This window comes from Oikopleura dioica, chromosome XSR (genome assembly GCF_907165135.1).
Source record: "Oikopleura dioica chromosome XSR, OKI2018_I68_1.0, whole genome shotgun sequence".
Taxonomy (NCBI): Eukaryota; Metazoa; Chordata; class Appendicularia; order Copelata; family Oikopleuridae; genus Oikopleura; species Oikopleura dioica.
In genome coordinates this window covers 4,865,588-4,883,401 of record NC_137294.1, presented here as the reverse complement: position 1 = coordinate 4,883,401, position 17,814 = coordinate 4,865,588, and the positions used below count along the sequence as shown (strand labels likewise).

General features: G+C 40.7%; 6 protein-coding genes and 2 long non-coding RNA genes across 8 annotated transcripts; 5 read left to right on the top strand and 3 right to left on the bottom strand.

The window, feature by feature from the left end:
- Positions 1-572: 572 nt before the first annotated feature.
- On the top strand, positions 573-1,643 carry LOC145708912 (protein unc-119-like). Its single transcript, XM_081786607.1, has 5 exons — positions 573-592; positions 654-742; positions 834-1,000; positions 1,075-1,413; positions 1,448-1,643. Exons 1-5 carry the CDS (start codon positions 573-575, stop codon positions 1,574-1,576), a joined length of 744 nt encoding a protein of 247 aa, XP_081642733.1. The 3' UTR covers positions 1,577-1,643.
- Positions 1,616-2,607, bottom strand: LOC145706575 (uncharacterized). Its single transcript, XM_081783994.1, has 4 exons — positions 2,515-2,607; positions 1,990-2,359; positions 1,849-1,947; positions 1,616-1,805 (listed from the first exon to the last, which is right to left on the bottom strand). The coding sequence occupies exons 2-4, from the start codon at positions 2,111-2,113 to the stop codon at positions 1,717-1,719; spliced, it is 312 nt and encodes a 103-aa protein (XP_081640120.1). The 5' UTR covers positions 2,114-2,359; positions 2,515-2,607; the 3' UTR covers positions 1,616-1,716.
- Positions 2,608-2,964: 357 nt separating this feature from the next.
- On the bottom strand, positions 2,965-4,314 carry LOC145708910 (uncharacterized). Its single transcript, XM_081786606.1, has 6 exons — positions 4,207-4,314; positions 3,787-4,150; positions 3,479-3,750; positions 3,306-3,437; positions 3,139-3,263; positions 2,965-3,036 (listed from the first exon to the last, which is right to left on the bottom strand). Exons 1-6 carry the CDS (start codon positions 4,304-4,306, stop codon positions 2,965-2,967), a joined length of 1,065 nt encoding a protein of 354 aa, XP_081642732.1. The 5' UTR covers positions 4,307-4,314.
- A 208-nt stretch (positions 4,315-4,522) lies between these two features.
- LOC145708909 (uncharacterized) lies at positions 4,523-5,699 on the bottom strand. The gene is made up of 5 exons (XM_081786605.1): positions 5,559-5,699; positions 5,361-5,508; positions 4,870-5,319; positions 4,641-4,829; positions 4,523-4,587 (listed from the first exon to the last, which is right to left on the bottom strand). The coding sequence occupies exons 1-5, from the start codon at positions 5,697-5,699 to the stop codon at positions 4,523-4,525; spliced, it is 993 nt and encodes a 330-aa protein (XP_081642731.1).
- Positions 5,700-9,684: 3,985 nt separating this feature from the next.
- Positions 9,685-10,188, top strand: LOC145708908 (uncharacterized). The gene is made up of 3 exons (XM_081786604.1): positions 9,685-9,796; positions 9,834-9,965; positions 10,013-10,188. Exons 1-3 carry the CDS (start codon positions 9,772-9,774, stop codon positions 10,186-10,188), a joined length of 333 nt encoding a protein of 110 aa, XP_081642730.1. The 5' UTR covers positions 9,685-9,771.
- Positions 10,189-10,281: 93 nt separating this feature from the next.
- LOC145708906 (uncharacterized) lies at positions 10,282-11,077 on the top strand. Its single transcript, XM_081786603.1, has 4 exons — positions 10,282-10,411; positions 10,458-10,733; positions 10,783-10,827; positions 10,938-11,077. Exons 1-4 carry the CDS (start codon positions 10,396-10,398, stop codon positions 11,075-11,077), a joined length of 477 nt encoding a protein of 158 aa, XP_081642729.1. The 5' UTR covers positions 10,282-10,395.
- Positions 11,078-15,776: 4,699 nt separating this feature from the next.
- Positions 15,777-16,543, top strand: LOC145707202 (uncharacterized). The gene is made up of 3 exons (XR_014134738.1): positions 15,777-15,903; positions 16,266-16,370; positions 16,415-16,543. It is a non-coding gene; the product is annotated as an uncharacterized LOC145707202 (long non-coding RNA).
- Positions 16,544-17,015: 472 nt separating this feature from the next.
- LOC145707203 (uncharacterized) lies at positions 17,016-17,503 on the top strand. Its single transcript, XR_014134739.1, has 3 exons — positions 17,016-17,120; positions 17,296-17,408; positions 17,453-17,503. It is a non-coding gene; the product is annotated as an uncharacterized LOC145707203 (long non-coding RNA).
- Positions 17,504-17,814: the final 311 nt, after the last annotated feature.

Here is a 17,814-nt window from a genome sequence, read left to right as displayed (position 1 = left end):
CAAATTACTTTTCGGATTTTTTAGTAAAGAATAATGAAGTGAATATCATATGAAGAAGAAGATAAAATATATTGTGAAGTGAAAATGAAGCATATTATAATTTATAAAGGTGTTTGTCTAGAGTAATAAACATGCCACAAAAATATTCTAATGAAACTTTTACTGTAAACGCCAAAATTTCCTCCCTTACTGTGAGAATAAAGCGTCAAAGATATGTGTATATAATATACAGTATATTTCTTCTGCTGGTAGCAAATTATCGTTTAATAATGGGATAATTCTGATGCGAGGTAAACTGAAAAGAATATTTTCTAAAAGCAGCAAGAAAGCTTTGTTCTTTCATGAAGATCGATTATTTAGCAGATAAATATTTCACCCCAAATGCTGGCCCTTCTAATCGGCTGAGTAAGTTCGATCCGCGTCCGAGCGCTAGACTAGAGCCCACGCTGCTGCCAGTAGAGAAGACAAGTAAATCATTCAAGCATTCAACTCCGGCGGCAGCAAAGAAAATGATCCTTTCTGGTAGTTCTACGCGCGGAGGCAAAAAATCCAAAGAGACCATTAGCAGAAAAATGTCAAAGCTAAAAGTAGCGTCGGAGGAAGACCTCAGGAAAAGGATATAAAAAAAAACTGGAATAAAATACTTTCTCAAGAAATTGCTCAAATCAATATGATTATTTGATCCAAACTAGAGAAAAAGCCAAAACTGAAAATCTGACAATTAACGACGTTTCCACTCTAGGTAAGAAAAAAAGTTTATTCGAAATGTTTCGGAGGTTAAGCCATCATCAGGGAGCCAGGCTTGGCCCAATTTGTACTTAAAAAATATTCAGATCACGCTACTAGTGACTTTTTAATCTCCGCTGAGCGAAACGTTTACGGAATTATGTTCACGCGGTTCATTTTGCGGAACATGGAGAACAATCAAACACTTATCGACGTCGGAATTCCAAAAGGAAAGAGTGCGGCATGCTACTTTCGTTCTTGCGAAGTTGAGAACGCAGAAGAGGATTACTGTCTACAATTTTGATCATTAGTCACTCTAAGCAGATGAGACCGATTTGAAGTATTCAGACGAAAACGCCTCACGTTTCGAATAGGTTGAGACAAAGCCAGATTTGGTTAATGATTGATGGCCCTTCGAACAAGCTCCAAATGAAAAGAAAGCGAGTGCAAAAACACTTTCAAAGCAATTTTCTCAACCTTAGCAAAGTCCGTTACAATTTAAAAAGGGAAATCCTCAAGCTCAAAACAATCGGCGCCACCATCAAATTCATCAACGGGGATAAGCCCATCTCTAAGTTCACGCTTTTGGAGCGCCATTTCTACAAGAATCATCTTCTGAAGAGCTTCGTTTTCGACTTTGGGTTTTTGATTCCGGATTCTGAAAATTCAGCCGAGCAAATCTACGAGGTAAACAGACAATTAAACGGTAAAAAACTTTTAGGTTCCAAAACTCGACAAGAAGTTAATGGCTGAAATCGTGGACAACCCATACAGCACGAAATCGGACTCGTTCTATTTTGTCGACGGCAAGCTAGTGATGCATCACCGAGCTGACTATGCGTACTATTAGTAGTCAAGAAGAAAAAAAAAACACCACAACTCGTACCAATTCAAATTTACTTGTATTTACATACTTATTGTCGACAATAAACTAAAACTGTACAGATACAAAATATTTACAATCGATATTTTCAATAACTAAAAATTTTTCTAGCTTTCAATTCTTCTTGATTTTCTTTTTGTAGAGCGCTTTGCTTTTTGGTCGGATTTTAGTTTCTGTCGTTTCGCTCGGATTAGTTCTATGATGAATTTGATGAATTTTAATTTATGAAAATAGCAAACCTTGATGTCGTTTATTTCTGATAATTTGAATTCTTCTAACAACGCATTTTTGCTTCTTCTTCGCAGCAGCATTTTTGCATGCAACACGCGCTTGACAAACTTAAGTAATTTGTAGAAAGTGTAATTTAAGTTGAATTAAACCTGTCCAAGTTGACTTGCACGGCGATGGTTTACAAGGCGAGTTTTCGTCGCGTTCATTCATTTTGCATTTCGAGACTTTAGGCGCGATTATTGCTGGTTTCACTGTAGCTGGCTTCGGCTTCATTGTCGTTGGAGCTTGGGTTGTGAGTCTAGCTTTTGCCTTTTTTCTCGCTTCACAGCTGTAGCAAGGCCGTCGAGGACGCGGCGTTGTTTTTCTCGTTGTTCGTCGGGTAGTAGTAGTCGTTGTTGTCGTCGTTGATGTTGTTGTTGTGGAAGTGGTTGTTGGGATCCAGACGAGATCGCCAGATGGAGGCACTGCGGGCCGAGGAATGTTGTTGATGTTGACCGTGTGTCGCTCTCCAGTCGGACCCTAATACAATTTCATCATATTCCGCAAAAGGAGTTACAGTTGATGATTCAACGAATTGACCCTTTGTGTCTCAAGTTCGACCTGAACCCGCGAAGGATATAAATCGCTAAGATGGCTCATTCTGTAAATAAAACTGCCGACTAGACGGAACTGACCTTGAGATGTGGGATGACGCTATCTGGAATGCCCAGTCCTGGCGGTGCTTCTTCTGTTCGTACTTTTAGCCGTTTTCAACTCATTAACAAGCTTTTTCTTCCCTTTTCCTTTTATCAAGTACCTTCTTTCTACTTTCATTAGAGTAAGCGGAAGAAGCAATTATCGTCGCGCTTGAGCTGTGAATAATCGGAATCTTACGAATTCTAATAACCCCCGCCCAACAGCACATGACAGTCGACGAGGCTCAAATGTCTAGTCGGCCAGGCAGTTTAAGAGCTCCTATACACTTGACGAACTCCGATTCGGGCACATTATCAAGCCTTATTTATATAAAAAGGAAATGGAGCTCGCGAGCGGAAAATCTAATAAGCTTGATAATTCGATTTCGCTCATTTTAGCGACTGACTAGATGTTTCTCAAATCTATTTTTAGAATATGAAATTCTCATATCAAATTAAAACGGTTCCTGGTCCGAGATCCGAGTCTTCTGGTTTGGCAGGAAGCCTCATTACAGTATCTGGCTAAAGTCATCAAAGTCAGTAAGTCAACTTTGTTTGTTGAAGATATGGAGGGTTTTAGATCTGTGGTTGCCATGTGCGTTATAAATGGTTCTTTTATTTTACCTTGAAGGCTGGAGCGTTGTCGTTTCGACTTGGAGGCGGTCCTTTATTCCATGGCGCGGGAGTTGTTTGGAAGAGCTTCGCGTAGTTGTTCACGTTAGCAGCCCACTCGTCAGGTGCCTTGCATTCTAAAGGTCAATTAGCCTAGGTTAAAACTATTTTGAACTAACCGTCGGCCTTACAAACACCCTGTGGACCTGCAATGCCAGCAGGGCCGTCGCGACCGATTTGACCAGGGCGACCGGGAGGTCCAGGTTCTCCTGGCTCTCCAGGGGAGCAATTCGCTGGAGGACCAATGGGACCTTTCAATTTTCAAACAATTTTTCATGTTGAAACATTTTACCTTGTCTTCCGGGAGCGCCAGGGGCGCCAATAATATCTTCGCCAGAAGGCCCTTGGTCACCTTTCTCTCCAGGCAAACCAGGGCTTCCAGGCTGACCAAATAATCCTGAAGTACCCTGATGTCCTCTTGGTCCCGGTGGGCCAGGTTCTCCAGGTTCTCCATCTTTTCCAGGAGGCCCAGGAGGACCAGGTTTTCGCATACGAGCAAGACCAATCTGATTAGATCTTCTGCAGTCGCATTTTTTACATTCCTCACGAACAGGTTCAATGACACTAAACATTGCGAACTATTTTTCTTAATTATCTTACGTTGGAATAAGCTCAGCAAACACTTCGAGAATAAGCTTCTTCACTTCGCTATCCGATCTTTCTGGGCCGCGTGATCCAGTAGGGCCTCGCGGTCCTTCTGGTCCTCGTCCACCTTGTTCTCCAGGAGGGCCAGGGGGACCCTGAGGTCCTGGTGGACCAATCGGTCCACTTGGGCCAGGTAAACCTCGTTCGCCTGGTAGTCCAGCAAGGCCCCTCGGACCATTATCGCCCTGCGGGCCAGTGAGCCCAACGATTCCAGGCAGTCCAGGCTTACCACCTACACCACGAATTCCCATCGGGCCCCTCGTTCCCGGTTCACCTCGTCCGCCAGGATTTCCATTCGGTCCAGGGCTTCCAGGTTTTCCTAAAAACACGTAGGTCCAGACAATCTCTTGTCGTTTTTGGTCTCTTAATATTTACGCTTGCGGACGAGGACTTTCTTGCAATTCTTGCAGTTCTTGTACACTCGCACACTATCAGAAATGCTCGAAAAAATCAAAAGAAAAAGAAAGATCTTCATTGGATCTTTTTTTCTTCTGTTCACAATCGGGCGCGCCCAAAAAACGTGTATCAGTTCTAATTTAGGCGCACAGAAAAAAAGTTTATTGGGCACACACACAAACCATTTTGTTTGGCGAGATCGAGTGTACTCAATCACTTTTATTGATGGTGCTTCAAGCGCCATCTCTAGCCTTCAGATATTCTTCAGGCCTTAAATTACTGTTTTTATATTTAATTACGAACCTGGTTCGCCAGCTGGCCCAGGAGGGCCTTGATCTCCCTTAGCTCCTGGTGGTCCAACTTTATTTTGGTATTTAATAGTCTTCCGAAATACAAAGATTCTTTAATCTAACCATTTCCTTCTCCAGCTGGTCCGGCAGGACCCATCTCGCCTTTAAAACCCATTGGTCCGTTATCACCGATAATTCCACGAGGCCCTTCAGGACCAGGTTCTCCCTTATCTCCTTTTGTAGCGATTCCTGGTTCTCCCGGAGATCCCTTTTCTCCAGCATCTCCCTTTTCACCAATCAGACCAGGATCACCTTAAGAGATCGCAAAATTTCAATAAAAAATTAGAATTACCTTTCGGGCCGATAGCACCCGGAATACCAGGTGATCCATTAGTGCCATTTTTCCCTGGGTCTCCTTTCTCGCCAGTGATGCCAGGAGGTCCATTCATTCCAGGATTTCCAGGTTCACCAACATTGCCGGGAGCTCCTGCTGGGCCAACAACGCCAATCGGTCCTGCAGCGCCGGCCATTCCTTTTTCTCCTTGATTTCCTTTTTCGCCTTTTTCTCCAGCAAGCCCAGTAGGTCCCACAGTTCCGGCCATGCCTGGTAGACCGTCTAATCCAGGGAGACCAGCTTCACCTTTTGGTCCAGGGTGGCCAATAGGACCAGTAACACCTTTCGGTCCGGCGAAGCCAGCAGGACCTTGACTTCCTGAAGCGCCTTTTTCGCCAATAGCGCCAGGTGGACCTTGTTCGCAGGGCTTGACTTCAGGAGGAGGTAAATTTGGCTGCGCACAACTTGCTGAAATTGAAGTCATAACCAATCTACTGAAACATCATAACCTTGCACAGGGAAATTTCCTTCGATGATACAGGTTGAAACACTTTCTTGCTCATTTGGTGTACAGCAAATTCCAGAATCTTCCGCTTGTGCTTCTGAGAGAATCTCAAGACGATTGAAGAGCACTGTTAGATTGATAAAATAATCAAACTAAAAATTCACGAGGATAAGTAACGAACGCGTAAAAATTGATTTATCACTGTCCCTGGAATCGATTCTTGTTGTCCATCTTCGTCGTTGACAGCGAATTTGTAGCTCGAGTTGTCTGGAAGACTACGATCATCATTCAGAAAAGCACCTCCCTTTTTTCGCACGCGTAGTAGAAATCTATCCGACTTCATTTGGTTTAGCTATTTTCATCAATAATTAAGAAAAGCGCCACCTCTATGGGGAGTCTTAGCCAATGAGCTTGACCCTATCTTGGCGTAGCATGAACTGCGAGTTGGTGAGTTTTTCCGTCGAATATTTTATCCCAGCCGTTTTCCGACGCACCGACAATTTGTTGTTTCAGATTTCCCTAAACATCACTTTACAAAGATAAACCATTCAATGTTGCCTTTGGAGAACTGGCCGCATAGACGATCCGTTTTCGTGATCCTTCGATTCTGAAACCCTCAACAGTTTCCTTCTTTTTGTCTGTAACTTGACATAGAATGATAAAAATAAAAAATGGATATGACGTTTAGAGAGTATGTTCTACGTATTCTTTGACGAGCCACCAGTCATTTTTCTCGAGGCCATCTGGAATGACAAGGTCAGCAACAAGCCAGAAACTGAATATGATCTGATCTCAATCTGTTAGCGAGAGACTGTAATTAGTTTGAATAAACTCAGTGTCAGCTACAAAGAGCGAAGATCTGGAATCTTTCACTATTCATTGTGAGCGATGAGCCCGTTCTATCACGCGGGCACAGTCAGTCACTCCGCCCAGTTGAACTTGCTCATTTATTTCCTTCTTTCTCACCTCTTTGGATTTGAAAGACCAAAAAGATCCATCGCAGAAAACGTGCCGTCATCTGACGCTTCTCCGCTTCCAGACGAGTTCATCTTCTTGGAGTTCTTATTATGGATAATTTAGTTGAACGTAAATACGTAGACGATAGTTATCAGTTAATTTTGAGATTAAAAAAAAAATAATTTTTCTACCATCAGACTGATTTAAATGTGGCATATGCCGTTTTGCTTAATTTTATCACTAAATCAACCACTCTCATTCAGTCAAATATTAAAATGACAAATCCATTTATGGTGTTCCCTTAGACATAATATCTTTCTACTACAACTCACTAAATTAAATCAAATGCGGGGTTTTATTTCAACCATAAAAATATTACTTTTTCAATTATCATCCCTTGACGAGAGCGAGTGATCAATCGTAAACATAACTTTGTTTCCGTGAACTTCAGATTTCACCATTTTTCTCCTGAATTTTTGATCAGATAAAGCTTTTAATGTATGATGCCAATGACAGAATAGACACAGGCTGCATCAGTTCGATTACGTATCAACTGTGAACTATCTACGACCCGTTATATTACAGTGGATCGTCTGTATTTATTCGCAAATTCCCAAGGTGAGTATATTTGGACGTGCGTGCCTCAGTTTGGGAAGGAGGCGAAGGACGTCAAGTCAAACGTGCGAGTAAATCACTTTTATCGTGTTTTCAAAACTGTAACTTACTCAATAAATTTATCCACGACAGCTTGCCGAGGTTGGAATGGCGCTACATTTACCGACGATCTTTGTTGTGCTATCAACATTTTGCAAATTTGAGACAAAATGATAGAATAAAATGAGTCTGTCGAATAATTAACTGATAAACTTTGAAGTCTCGGACTTGATATTGATTAAATTAATTAAATATCGAATTATCTCAAAAAAAGCTTCATATCATAATTTATTTCTGATCGTTTAATAGCCTTTCCTTCCATCTCCCCGTGGAACATCAGGATCATAAAAGATATTCCAGTCATCCTTGTCAAGTCCTCCTGAGTTCGGGTAATAATCATACTCTCCACCATACTCGTTCGAAGAGTCGGGCTTTGCAATTGTATAATCGACCTCCTGGGAATCTTTCATTTCGTTGAAAATTTCAGTGATGTTTGCAACGCCAGTTTCATTTACAGCGACGTCTTTTTACGAGCTCACTTAAAAGCGGGCACAGTCGATTAATAGCCTAAAAAGGGCAACATACTTTTTCTGGCTGTTTGGGCAAATGCGTTGTTAGTTGCGGTCTGATTAATTTACTCTAAAAAGAATCGGCGTAGAGCCAGAAAGAACCCTTTTACCGAACAGCGAGAACGAAAATTAAAGACATAAATGGAAATTTACAAATACAGATTGGCGCAAATGATCCCTACGCTCGTGAATCAGGGCTATTAAAGAGCTTTAATTTCCTAAAAGCTTTATTTTCGTTCCAAAGAGCTCCGAAACAGTTCGTGAATTTTTCCAGAAGATCCTGACTCAAAGGGTGTGGAAAATAGTCTTTTAAGTTCAGTCTAGTCTCTTATTAGACATGCTTTGTCTCAAAAATTGTCAATATTCCAATTCGAATATTGTGATTGAATTAGTTAGAACTGATTTATGAATTGATGATACTCGCTCCTATTTTTTCGCGTATGCTTTGGAGAGTCGGCTCATCTACGGGTTCCAACTCAGGGAAAATTTTACGAATGAGCCGATTGAGATAATCGTCGATTTTCGGATTTTGTCGAAAGTCATCTTCTTTCACTATCGAAGAGTCTGGATTCAAAAGACTACTGCCAATTGTGTCAAAAGTGTCGAATATTAAATGAATTATGAGGCAAAATTACAATAATTAAAAATACAGACACAACAATTCCTTACATCTGCCAAAGAATTTTCAGGTTGACTGGTAGCTAATGATACGATAAATGAAAGTTGGCAATTTCGACATTTCTAGTTTAATATTTAAGATTCTAATTTAGAAGACATTAGCAATTATTGCAATTAAAAAAAAATTATTCTTAAAAAAACATTGCTGCTAATAAATTATCAAAGTGAACCTGATTGAAGAAGGGCCGATACAGTAAGTAGCTGTATCTTCATAGCGTTTCTCCGCAGCCGGCTATTTGGTTTGAAGGTGTTCCAATTAGCAGCTGTCAGTTAATTGGACGGAAGTCTTCGATATCTGTAGTATTCTCTGATCTGTTCCGGAGACTGGGCGGCGGCCAGAAATCTCAGCCCCGCAGATAAATTTCTATCTAGCGCAACTAAACGTCAAGGCCAAAAACAAGTGGTGATGAAAATGTGCGAAGATTTAGGAAAAGAAAGGACGCGCTTCGGGATTTTTTTGACGAACGGCTCAACTACCACTGACGGAACACAAATACATCAACGCCAGCGCACCCGCCTCGGGCTCAATTACTTTTTCCTCCTGGAAGAGTCACGCCTTTGATGAGAAACCGCTAGAACTTTCCTCCGCTCAATCATCAACTTGGATTCTCCTGACGTTTCAGATGACCGCCAAAATGAAGCTGCCGAGGAGAAAACTGGTAACACACGGCCTTTTCATTTTTGTCATATGATCTGTATCAGCCGATGTTTGGGAATTCTACTTTGACTGTAATTCGAACCGCGAACTCATTTTCAGATGACTTTCTGAGTAGTGCATCGGACAGAAGCTGACTGTGCCTCCTTGGGCAGGCATGACAGAGAGGGCGCTCGATTCACTGCCCATTCTCGTTACGAAGGTCGCTATAAAAGCAGCGAACAGAAGCTGAAGTCAATCACAACGAAAGTTAAAAGATCCTCTAAGAACAAGAAGATGATGCCTATCAAGTATTTCTTTGCTCTCTCGATGCTCGGCGGCGTTTTCGCCGACCGCAGCTATCAGAACCGCCTTTTCAACAATCTCTACCTTCGACACCAAGCAAAAGAAAAAAACGCAGAAAACGTGGGCCAGGACGAGATCATCCGACAAATCCTTAACTCTCCCAATTTATCTGACTCGGTCAACAACGACAATCTGATTTCCTATCTTTTGGAAAGCTCTCCCGAAACTCATCAGAGAAGAACGAGAAATCATTACCGAGCCAAGCGCTATCAAAAGTTCATGGCATACCACAAGAACTTATAAAGAGTTTAACTTTATAAAAAAAAAGATATTTAAAAAACTGTATACAACTTACTCCATTCTGTTCATTCATATTTAAAACCATATAATCGCTCGCTAATAAACACCATATATTCACAAGGCAAACGAGGGTATTCTCTTCCATGATTGCAAAATAATATTTCGAAGCAGATCGAATTCTACTTAGTTATTTTAAAACTAAATCTCGTTCAAAAAGATATAAAATCATTCTCGACCGGAACAAAAATACGCGGCCACCATTTCCTGTCTCTTTTCAAGACGTTTAATCGAAACCACTTTGGCGAAAAGAAAAGAGAATGGAGGAAAGCACCAGTGGAATAGGTAAAAGTTTATGAGTACTGTTTGTGTTGACGTTAAGGGACGACAATTTCCAACGTGTTCTATTCACTATCTGACTGGAAGGATACCGCGTTACAGTATGTTATCGATGGCCCCCTCGCCCAAGTCGGCCGTGTGCAGGAATATATAACGGACACAGTTAAATCTTCAGGTACTTAATGCTCGTTATTTTGTTTATAACTTCGGAAAAAATTGAAGCTGGGATGGCTGGGGCCGGACTAGCAATCGGAGCAGTAGCAGCAGCCATTGGCTACTTTCTGCGGACAAGCGACAATGATGAAGCCATCGGTAATCCATTGCTTGACCCCGACTTTGTGGAAAGTGTGAAACAACAGGTTGAAGGAAACGTGCGCAAATTCAAGAAAACTGATTAGCATAGCGAGCAATGTTTTCGATAAGGAGATCCCATCCGAAAACATTGAATACGAGCATTTTCTCTGGCATTTTTCGAGCACTGTTAAAAGAAAGCGCAAACAATCATGTACGATTTTCCGTTTCGTTAGGCCTGGATTAACATTTAATTTTCTATCTTTGAAAATTAAGTTTGAATAAAAGAAAATCCAATCCAATCAGATGAGAATATGCATAATCCGAACGGTTTGCGATTGCAACTTTTCAATTAGTAACATGCGTTTGAGTAAAGAAAATGCACTGACATTCGAAGAAATTAAATCTCCACAGCATCGAACGTTTCCAAAGACGCCTATTTATTCCCCAAGAAGTTCTGGTTCCTACACGCCCATTGTTATTAAACAGCAAGAAACGCAACCGGTGTTCGTCTTTCCAGAGAAAATCGAAGAGGAAGAAGAAGAGCCCGAAGAGAAGATTGAACCTTCCGAAATAATCGAAGAGCAAAAAGAAGAAGAGCCAAAAATAGAAGTGATTCTACATCCTTCTCGCCAAGTTTCTATTCTATCAGGTCAGTGTTTCCGATGCCTACAGTTATGATGAAAGCATTCTGATTTAAGCGGTAAACGAAATAATTGAACAGGAGTTCTTCAATCAAGGAATGGGTAAAACTTCTTATAATTGTTAATTATTAATAAAGCTTGAGTTACAGTAACTTAGTTCAAGTTGAACTCAAGTGTTAAAAAGAAAGCAGATCTATTACCTTGATTCAAAGAAAGCGAAACCGCGCCGGAGCCCAAATGCGAGCCCCAAATGGGCACCTCTGGAGACGAGCCTTCTCCCAAGCCCAAGACACCGTCATCACCTGCGGTCGCCTCCTCCATTGCTCAACGTGCAAGTCAGGAGTTTACCTGATCTGCATCTTCCCAGACTATCTAATATAACCATAAATTATCGTTTCCACAAATAATAGTTTTGAGTTCATTTAGAAAAAATATTATCCGACTTTTTTTTTACTATTTTTGCTTTGAAAATTCTATTTAAAGATATCGTTCAATTAAAATTTAGCAGCGAGGCTTTTGAAATCAAGAGGTATCCGTTGGGAAGGATAAAGCCTCTTACATCAAGGCCTAATTCGCTGAAGCCATGTTCTACAAACGGGAAACTCCACGAAAGATGGATGGAGAACATTGTGTTCGCACGCCCTAAGTCGGAGGATCATCAACGAGAGGGAAAGACTTTGTCTCACGCGAACAACGGGCTAGGCCAGTTGATCTCTCACTAAAGCCTTAAACTTGTAATTATCAATTCTTACATATTATCGTGATCAAAATAACAGGCGCTCTCTCGGCAAAAATTAAAAACTGGGAACAGGAACCGGGTAGTATACGTTTTACGGACAATATGATTCTAATGTGAGTAAACACTATTTTTTCCAATTCTTTCAACTGTTTTATGTTTGTTACGGTATCAGTCTGCATAGCTAAGACTCAGGGGCTAAATGTATTAGTTCAAGTGACAACAAAGTGCGGTTTTCTCCAACAGACAAAGTAATTAAATTACAATTTAAGGACCCCCCCGTCAGCTTTTTTCGAAAAATCAAATTTCGGAATTTTAAAATTTTGACCCCGGAAATGGATTCTACGGGTCAAAAAACGATTCTAAGGCTGCATTTTTGGGGGTCTATCTCGACTCCTTCATCCCCAAAATCGCATTTGAAAATTGGACTTTTCGCCGAAAATTGACGAATTTGCCCTTATTTTAGCAAAAATATTGACTTTTCTTGGTCAAATACTCCTCTTATCATGTTTTTGAAGCAAGCTAAACCTGAGGACGCATTAAGAACCAAAAATATGGCGTTTCTCAAAATTTCCATTTTTTGAAGAAAAAAGCTGACGGGGGGTCCTTAAAAATGGCTTCTGAGTCAAGTTCTGACTCTCAAGCATGTTTACAGACTCCATTGTGGCCGTTAGATGCATCACAAAAGAGGAGAAAGAAAGTCTTGGCCATGATTTTTTAGAAATGTGTTATAATGAGCACTTTCTGTTGGTTCTTCACCGTACGAGCCCGTGTCTAAAGGAAAGCAGTGAGAAACGAGCGCAGCTTGCGAATTCGCTGCAAAGACGAAGCAATCAGCTCGGCACTAATGGACTCGTGGCGAAGCGTGCTCAAGGTTCATCCAGCGAATTGCGCCACTAATAATTTTAAATTCCCAAAGATGATGTTGATCTCGAGATTTGTTGCTTCTTAGCAGTCACTCTTATGACCGGATAACTACACTCACCTCAAAATTCGCAATTGACGAGTTCAGACCATTCTAGCGGGGTTTTTTTTCATTCTGAATAGATTTGAGTCCTATCAGACAAGTTCTCCGCCTCAATCTCAAGCAAATAATGAGCTTTAGCGAGACTTAGTTTAACCCCTATACGCGAAGCTGCTTAAAGAACCCCCTTACCCGAAGTGTACAATTTTTGTCGATTTGGTCTTCCTCTCGAGATAATCTTTTCAAAGTATCATATTATACTAAGTTCATCATTCTCTTTCGAACTGCACTTTTATATTTTCCGTAAAATTGATATTTAGTGCTGAAATTGGGGAAAGAATTTTTAACAGTATGAAATTTATTATGTGATAATTATGAAAAATACTCATCTGATCCATTTTTAACGGTGATTTTCGAACTCTCCATACTAAAAAACCTAAGAATAAACTAAAACTGAAGCAAAAATGAGTAAAGGAAATTTTTTTTCTTCCTTGGAGCGCGCGAGGTGGCGTGAGAAAATCAGTACTGGTGCAGTGCTCACTGGGGGGTAAGAGGGACTCGTCTGCCCTGCTATCCGGCGGGTGACCAGAATGGCCGGACCAAGCGGGTGACAAGTCCGCCCTGGCCGGACTGCCCTTCTCCGCAGGGGACTGCGAGTCTCGGTGGGAAATTGCGAAGTGACCTTACAAAATCTTGATCATAAGGGTGTTCCGACAGTGCAGCTTATCTGCATTAGGTTCATTTTTCAGAGGATCAAGAGCATTTTTCTTCAAAAATTTTCAGGAAAAAGGCTATTTATACAAAAACGAATATGAAGATTCCGAAAATCGAGGTTATAACTTCTGAAAATGAAAGTTTCTTCATGAAAACATGCATCAAAGAACATCCTCTTCTTATCTAATTATATAACAGCTGTCTTATGATCTTCTTTTCTGTTTGAATTTCCTTTAACTTTCTTCCAGCTGATCTTCTGACTTTGTCGGAGTAATTACAGATGCTTCGTTTATGTTTTCACCTAACGGAAAGCTATTTAATTGTTCTCTCCTTCTCGTTCAACCAGAAAATAAAAGAAATGAGTGAGATATTTTCGAAACTCAAAAAAGCTTTGCCAATTGGTATTTACTTTAGCAGGCTCAGAGATTTTGCCACATCCAAGTAATAAACGATTCATCTTTACAGTCAGGGGCGCTTACAAAGATAGCGTACAGCTCACTTGTTTTCACCATGACGGTAAGAATAAGTGTCAGAAGATCAGCTGGAAGAACATTTAAGGAAATTCAAACAGGAAAGAAGATCATAAGACAGCTGTTATATAATTAGATAAGAAGAGGATGTTCTTTGATGCATGTTTTCATGAAGAAACTTTCATTTTCAGAAGTTATAACCTCGATTTTCGGAATTTTCATATTCGTTTTTGTATAAATAGCCTTTTTCCTGAAAATATTTGAAGAAAAATGCTCTTGATCCTCTGAAAAATGAACCTAGTGCAGATAAGCTCCATCATCGGAACACCCTTGTGATCAGGATTTTGCACGGTCACTTAGCAATTTCCCTCCGAGACTCGCAGTCCCCTGCGGAGAAGGGCAGTCCGGCCAGGGCGGACTTGTCACCCGCTTGGTCCGGCCATTCTGGTCACCCGCCGGATAGCAGGGCAGACGAGTCCCTCCTGACTCCTCACTGGGCTTATCACACGGAAATTTTGCGGAAAGGTGCGCAAGTCTTGTGCAAATACTCATTTGAGTTTTCAGGTCATTCTGACCCACCAGCTCCATTCGGCGGGCGATTATATCCCGAAATCGACAAAAATTGTACACTTCGGGTATAGGGGTTAACAAAAATAATGAACAGTCGGAAACGATTCGGCGAGATCCGGAATCAGACCGTATTTCTCCGTTTACGTAAGACGTGCCTTCAATCGAAAATTTCTTGCTAAATCGACAATATCTCGATATCAATCAACGGCGGGCAAAATTACTCTCGCCCTCGCGCATTCAGAGTTGATTCGTTTTTAAATATTTGTAATTAAGCACTTGACGTTGAGGTGGCTGAAGCGTTAGAGGCAAAAGTAAGTTATGAAATGCAAAATAAGATCATCTTCGTAACGCTTTATTAGCAAAAAGGCAGTTTGGACAAACAATTACCAAGATTAGGTTTTGTCGCTTCGTCTCGATTTAAAAGCATTTCGAATAAATGAAAACCTATCCAAGTCGCCTGAATATTGACTGGAATCAATATACTTCCGACGAATCTTATGCCAAGATCCTCTCTCCAACATTAGCAAAGCTTAACAACGGTTCAGGAATGTGAGAAGTTAATGACTATATTCTGTAAGCAAACGGTAAATTTCACCATTGAAACAGTGAGAAAAATGAGGGAACAAATCCGATCCGATAAAAATGGCTCAGCAAAGAAAATCGTCATCAACATCGGCAACACGAAAAGTGTCTCTCAAATTGCAGCGCAAATGCAGCCGGAGTTCTTAAACCCTTACATAATGTTTAGCCTTCAGTCAAAACTTAGAAACAGCAATACAAAAATAATGTTTCTTAGGGAGCGGTTTTTATTTTAGGACAAATAGAACCTTCCGCCGTAGACAGGATCTTGCGCAAGGAACATGTTTTGTATGTATTCAAGTGAATAGATACAATTTTCATTTTGATAAGAAACTCTTCTATTAGGAACAAAAAGTATCCTCTTTTGATGTGAAAGCTTTCTTTGGAAAAGCATTAAGGATACGTCTATCTTGGGTGTTTCAAGATAACACAAAAACGAGCAGGTTCAACCCTCAGATAACGAATTACTCGTAAAATCTAAAAACAGGTCGAATTTGACTTTACCGTTTAAAAACTTCGTTGAAGCGCGAAAATGACGTGGCTGTGACTTCGAGGCGGTCACCAACTCTGACGTCGCTGGCGAGTGGGGGAATAAAATCCTTAGGTTGGAATTGAATTGCCAATCATTAAACGATTATGTTAAGTCTCCGCGTATAAAAACGATACTTCCGACCAAACAACCAAATTCTCAAGTTATGTGTCTACTTCTTATGGTTACTTAGAATCTGTTACTAAAAGTAGTCACACATATAATCAGTAAACGTAAAAACCAAAACCTGAAGCTGGACGTAGACCTGGCTCGACGACAACAAGTGTTTTCTTCGCCTCAAGAATGGAAAAAGACTGGCTCCGGCTCTCCCACACTTGGCCAGTGCAAAAAGCCAAGTACCGACTTTTTGAGAAGCAGGGGCGCAGCCACGAATCTCTCGGATGATCTCAAACAAGAACTCGACTTTGGGTTACAGATTTATTTTCGATTCGCATTATTCAATTTCTATCTTGTCTGTAGCCTTTGGAAGAGGGCATTTCCGTATCGAACATGCTCAACACGTTCAATGAGAGCTTGCTGAGATCAGAAAGCTTTGAATCGGACACCAAAGTTAATGGGACAGCGATACATTCTCCGATTCTATCTGGACTCTCAGGTCAACTTCCTGGCTATCTGTGAGATCAGCAACTAAAGAAGGGCACTTTATCTAATTAGTTCTTAGGCACCCTTTTTTACTATTTATATTCGGAAGTATGCAACTATTATTGGTACAGTACCAATTATTGATAAAAATACGATTTATTGGTCTGTTACCAATTAAACCAAAATTTGCCGTAAATTGTCCTTTTCATGGAGGAATGACCCAAGTTCGTCCATTTGGGACTTGAATATTGGACCATTGTCCGTTTGGACATTAGGGAATAATATACACTAGAAAATGACGATCTTTGAAGCCATATTTCAGCGCTTTACCCAGAAATGGGTCGATATGCGTTCCGGCGTTAAGTCTATATTTAGGTAGAAATCTATCTTCTCGGTTGGCGATTTTCTCGAAAAAGCCTGAGGATGCTAGTGATGCCTCCACTCAAAAAAGAGTACCGAGCAGAGTTTCAATTCCATCTGGTAAAAACTGCCGAAACTATCAATTGAATTATTTTGTTGATTAGCTTTTAACACGGACGTTGACGCTGGGGCGAAAAAGATTTATCCCAAATCTCCAACTCTAAATGAGTTGATATCGCGGAGTACTGCTGGCAGCGGGAATCGGATCAGGACGTTGGAGAAGATTTTCAAGGCTAGGTGCGAAATCGAAATTACGTACTGCAGCTTGACTTTAGAAAGCTTCTAAACACAAATCCATTACTAATTCGCCTCAAGTTTAATTCTGGGGCGGAGGCTTACTTTGTCCAGGGCACAAATACTAAGCGCGTAAACTAGAGTATTACTATATGAGGGTTACTGTAGTGTGAGTTTTAGCTGGTGTAATGATAAGTACCTTCGCTAAATATTTATTTTCTAGGAAGACACATCATTGAAGTGTATTTCGAGATAAAAAATTATTGAATGTTTTTATTCCCTTTATCTCCAGCAAAATAACAGCTTGGTTATTTTCTTAATTCGGTCAATTTCCTCGCATCTTGAAATGCCTAGACGTAACCCTGAAATTCCTCGCGAACCCAAAGGCGTCGCGAAATTGTTCAGTTTGCTATTGTTAATGATAACCTTAAAAATATTTACCTACAAGTGTTTTTTGCGATCTCGCATAACAGGTCCACAAAACAGAGGATGAAAAAGACGAGTACGTATCGCCTAGACTCCCGAGTTCTCCAGATGCTCAGAAATTTGACAAGATCGTCAATAAGGTCATAAATGGTAGTCTATAATTTCTACTCTCGATTTTGGCACGTGAAGACTTTTTTAAGGGTATATTGAAATTGCTCAGCAAAATTTTGAATGTTAATTTTTGAAAACTAGAGAAATAAAATTGTTGATAAAGAATTATAATTGACAAACAAATTAAACGTTTCAATGTACCCTTAATAAAAAGGACCGGCGAAGAAGTCTAAGAGCAGGAAAAAATCCAAAAGTCGAAAAAAGCGCGTCTCAAAGAAGAAAGTGGAGGTCGGTGCGTCTGCCGCAGAGAGTGCGCCTGGGAATCCGGTAATAATCGGAAAACCGTTGCTCCACCAAATAATTGATTTTAGGTGAAGGCAACCGCAACACGCGCAGGAGTCTTGTTCGATGGCCACCAGGCAATGCTTGTGCAATCTCTGATTCAAGCAAAGCTAAAATTTTGCTGCTACCGCAAAATCAGCATTTGGGTCTGAAGAAATTTAAGTAAACCCTCGGGTGAACCGGCTTGAGTTCATTCCAGACTGGGCTTAGCACAAAATTTCGAAGTCAACAAAATTTTATCAGAGCGTGAGATTTTTAGTCTGGCGACAGCTGGTAAATTAAGTCTCTTCTAAAAGCAATTTGCAGAAGCACCAAAAAGCCATCAATCGGAATTTACGAGACCCGCGAAAGTTTCATCCTCGACGTTTACCTCGACCCACAAAGGCGTCTT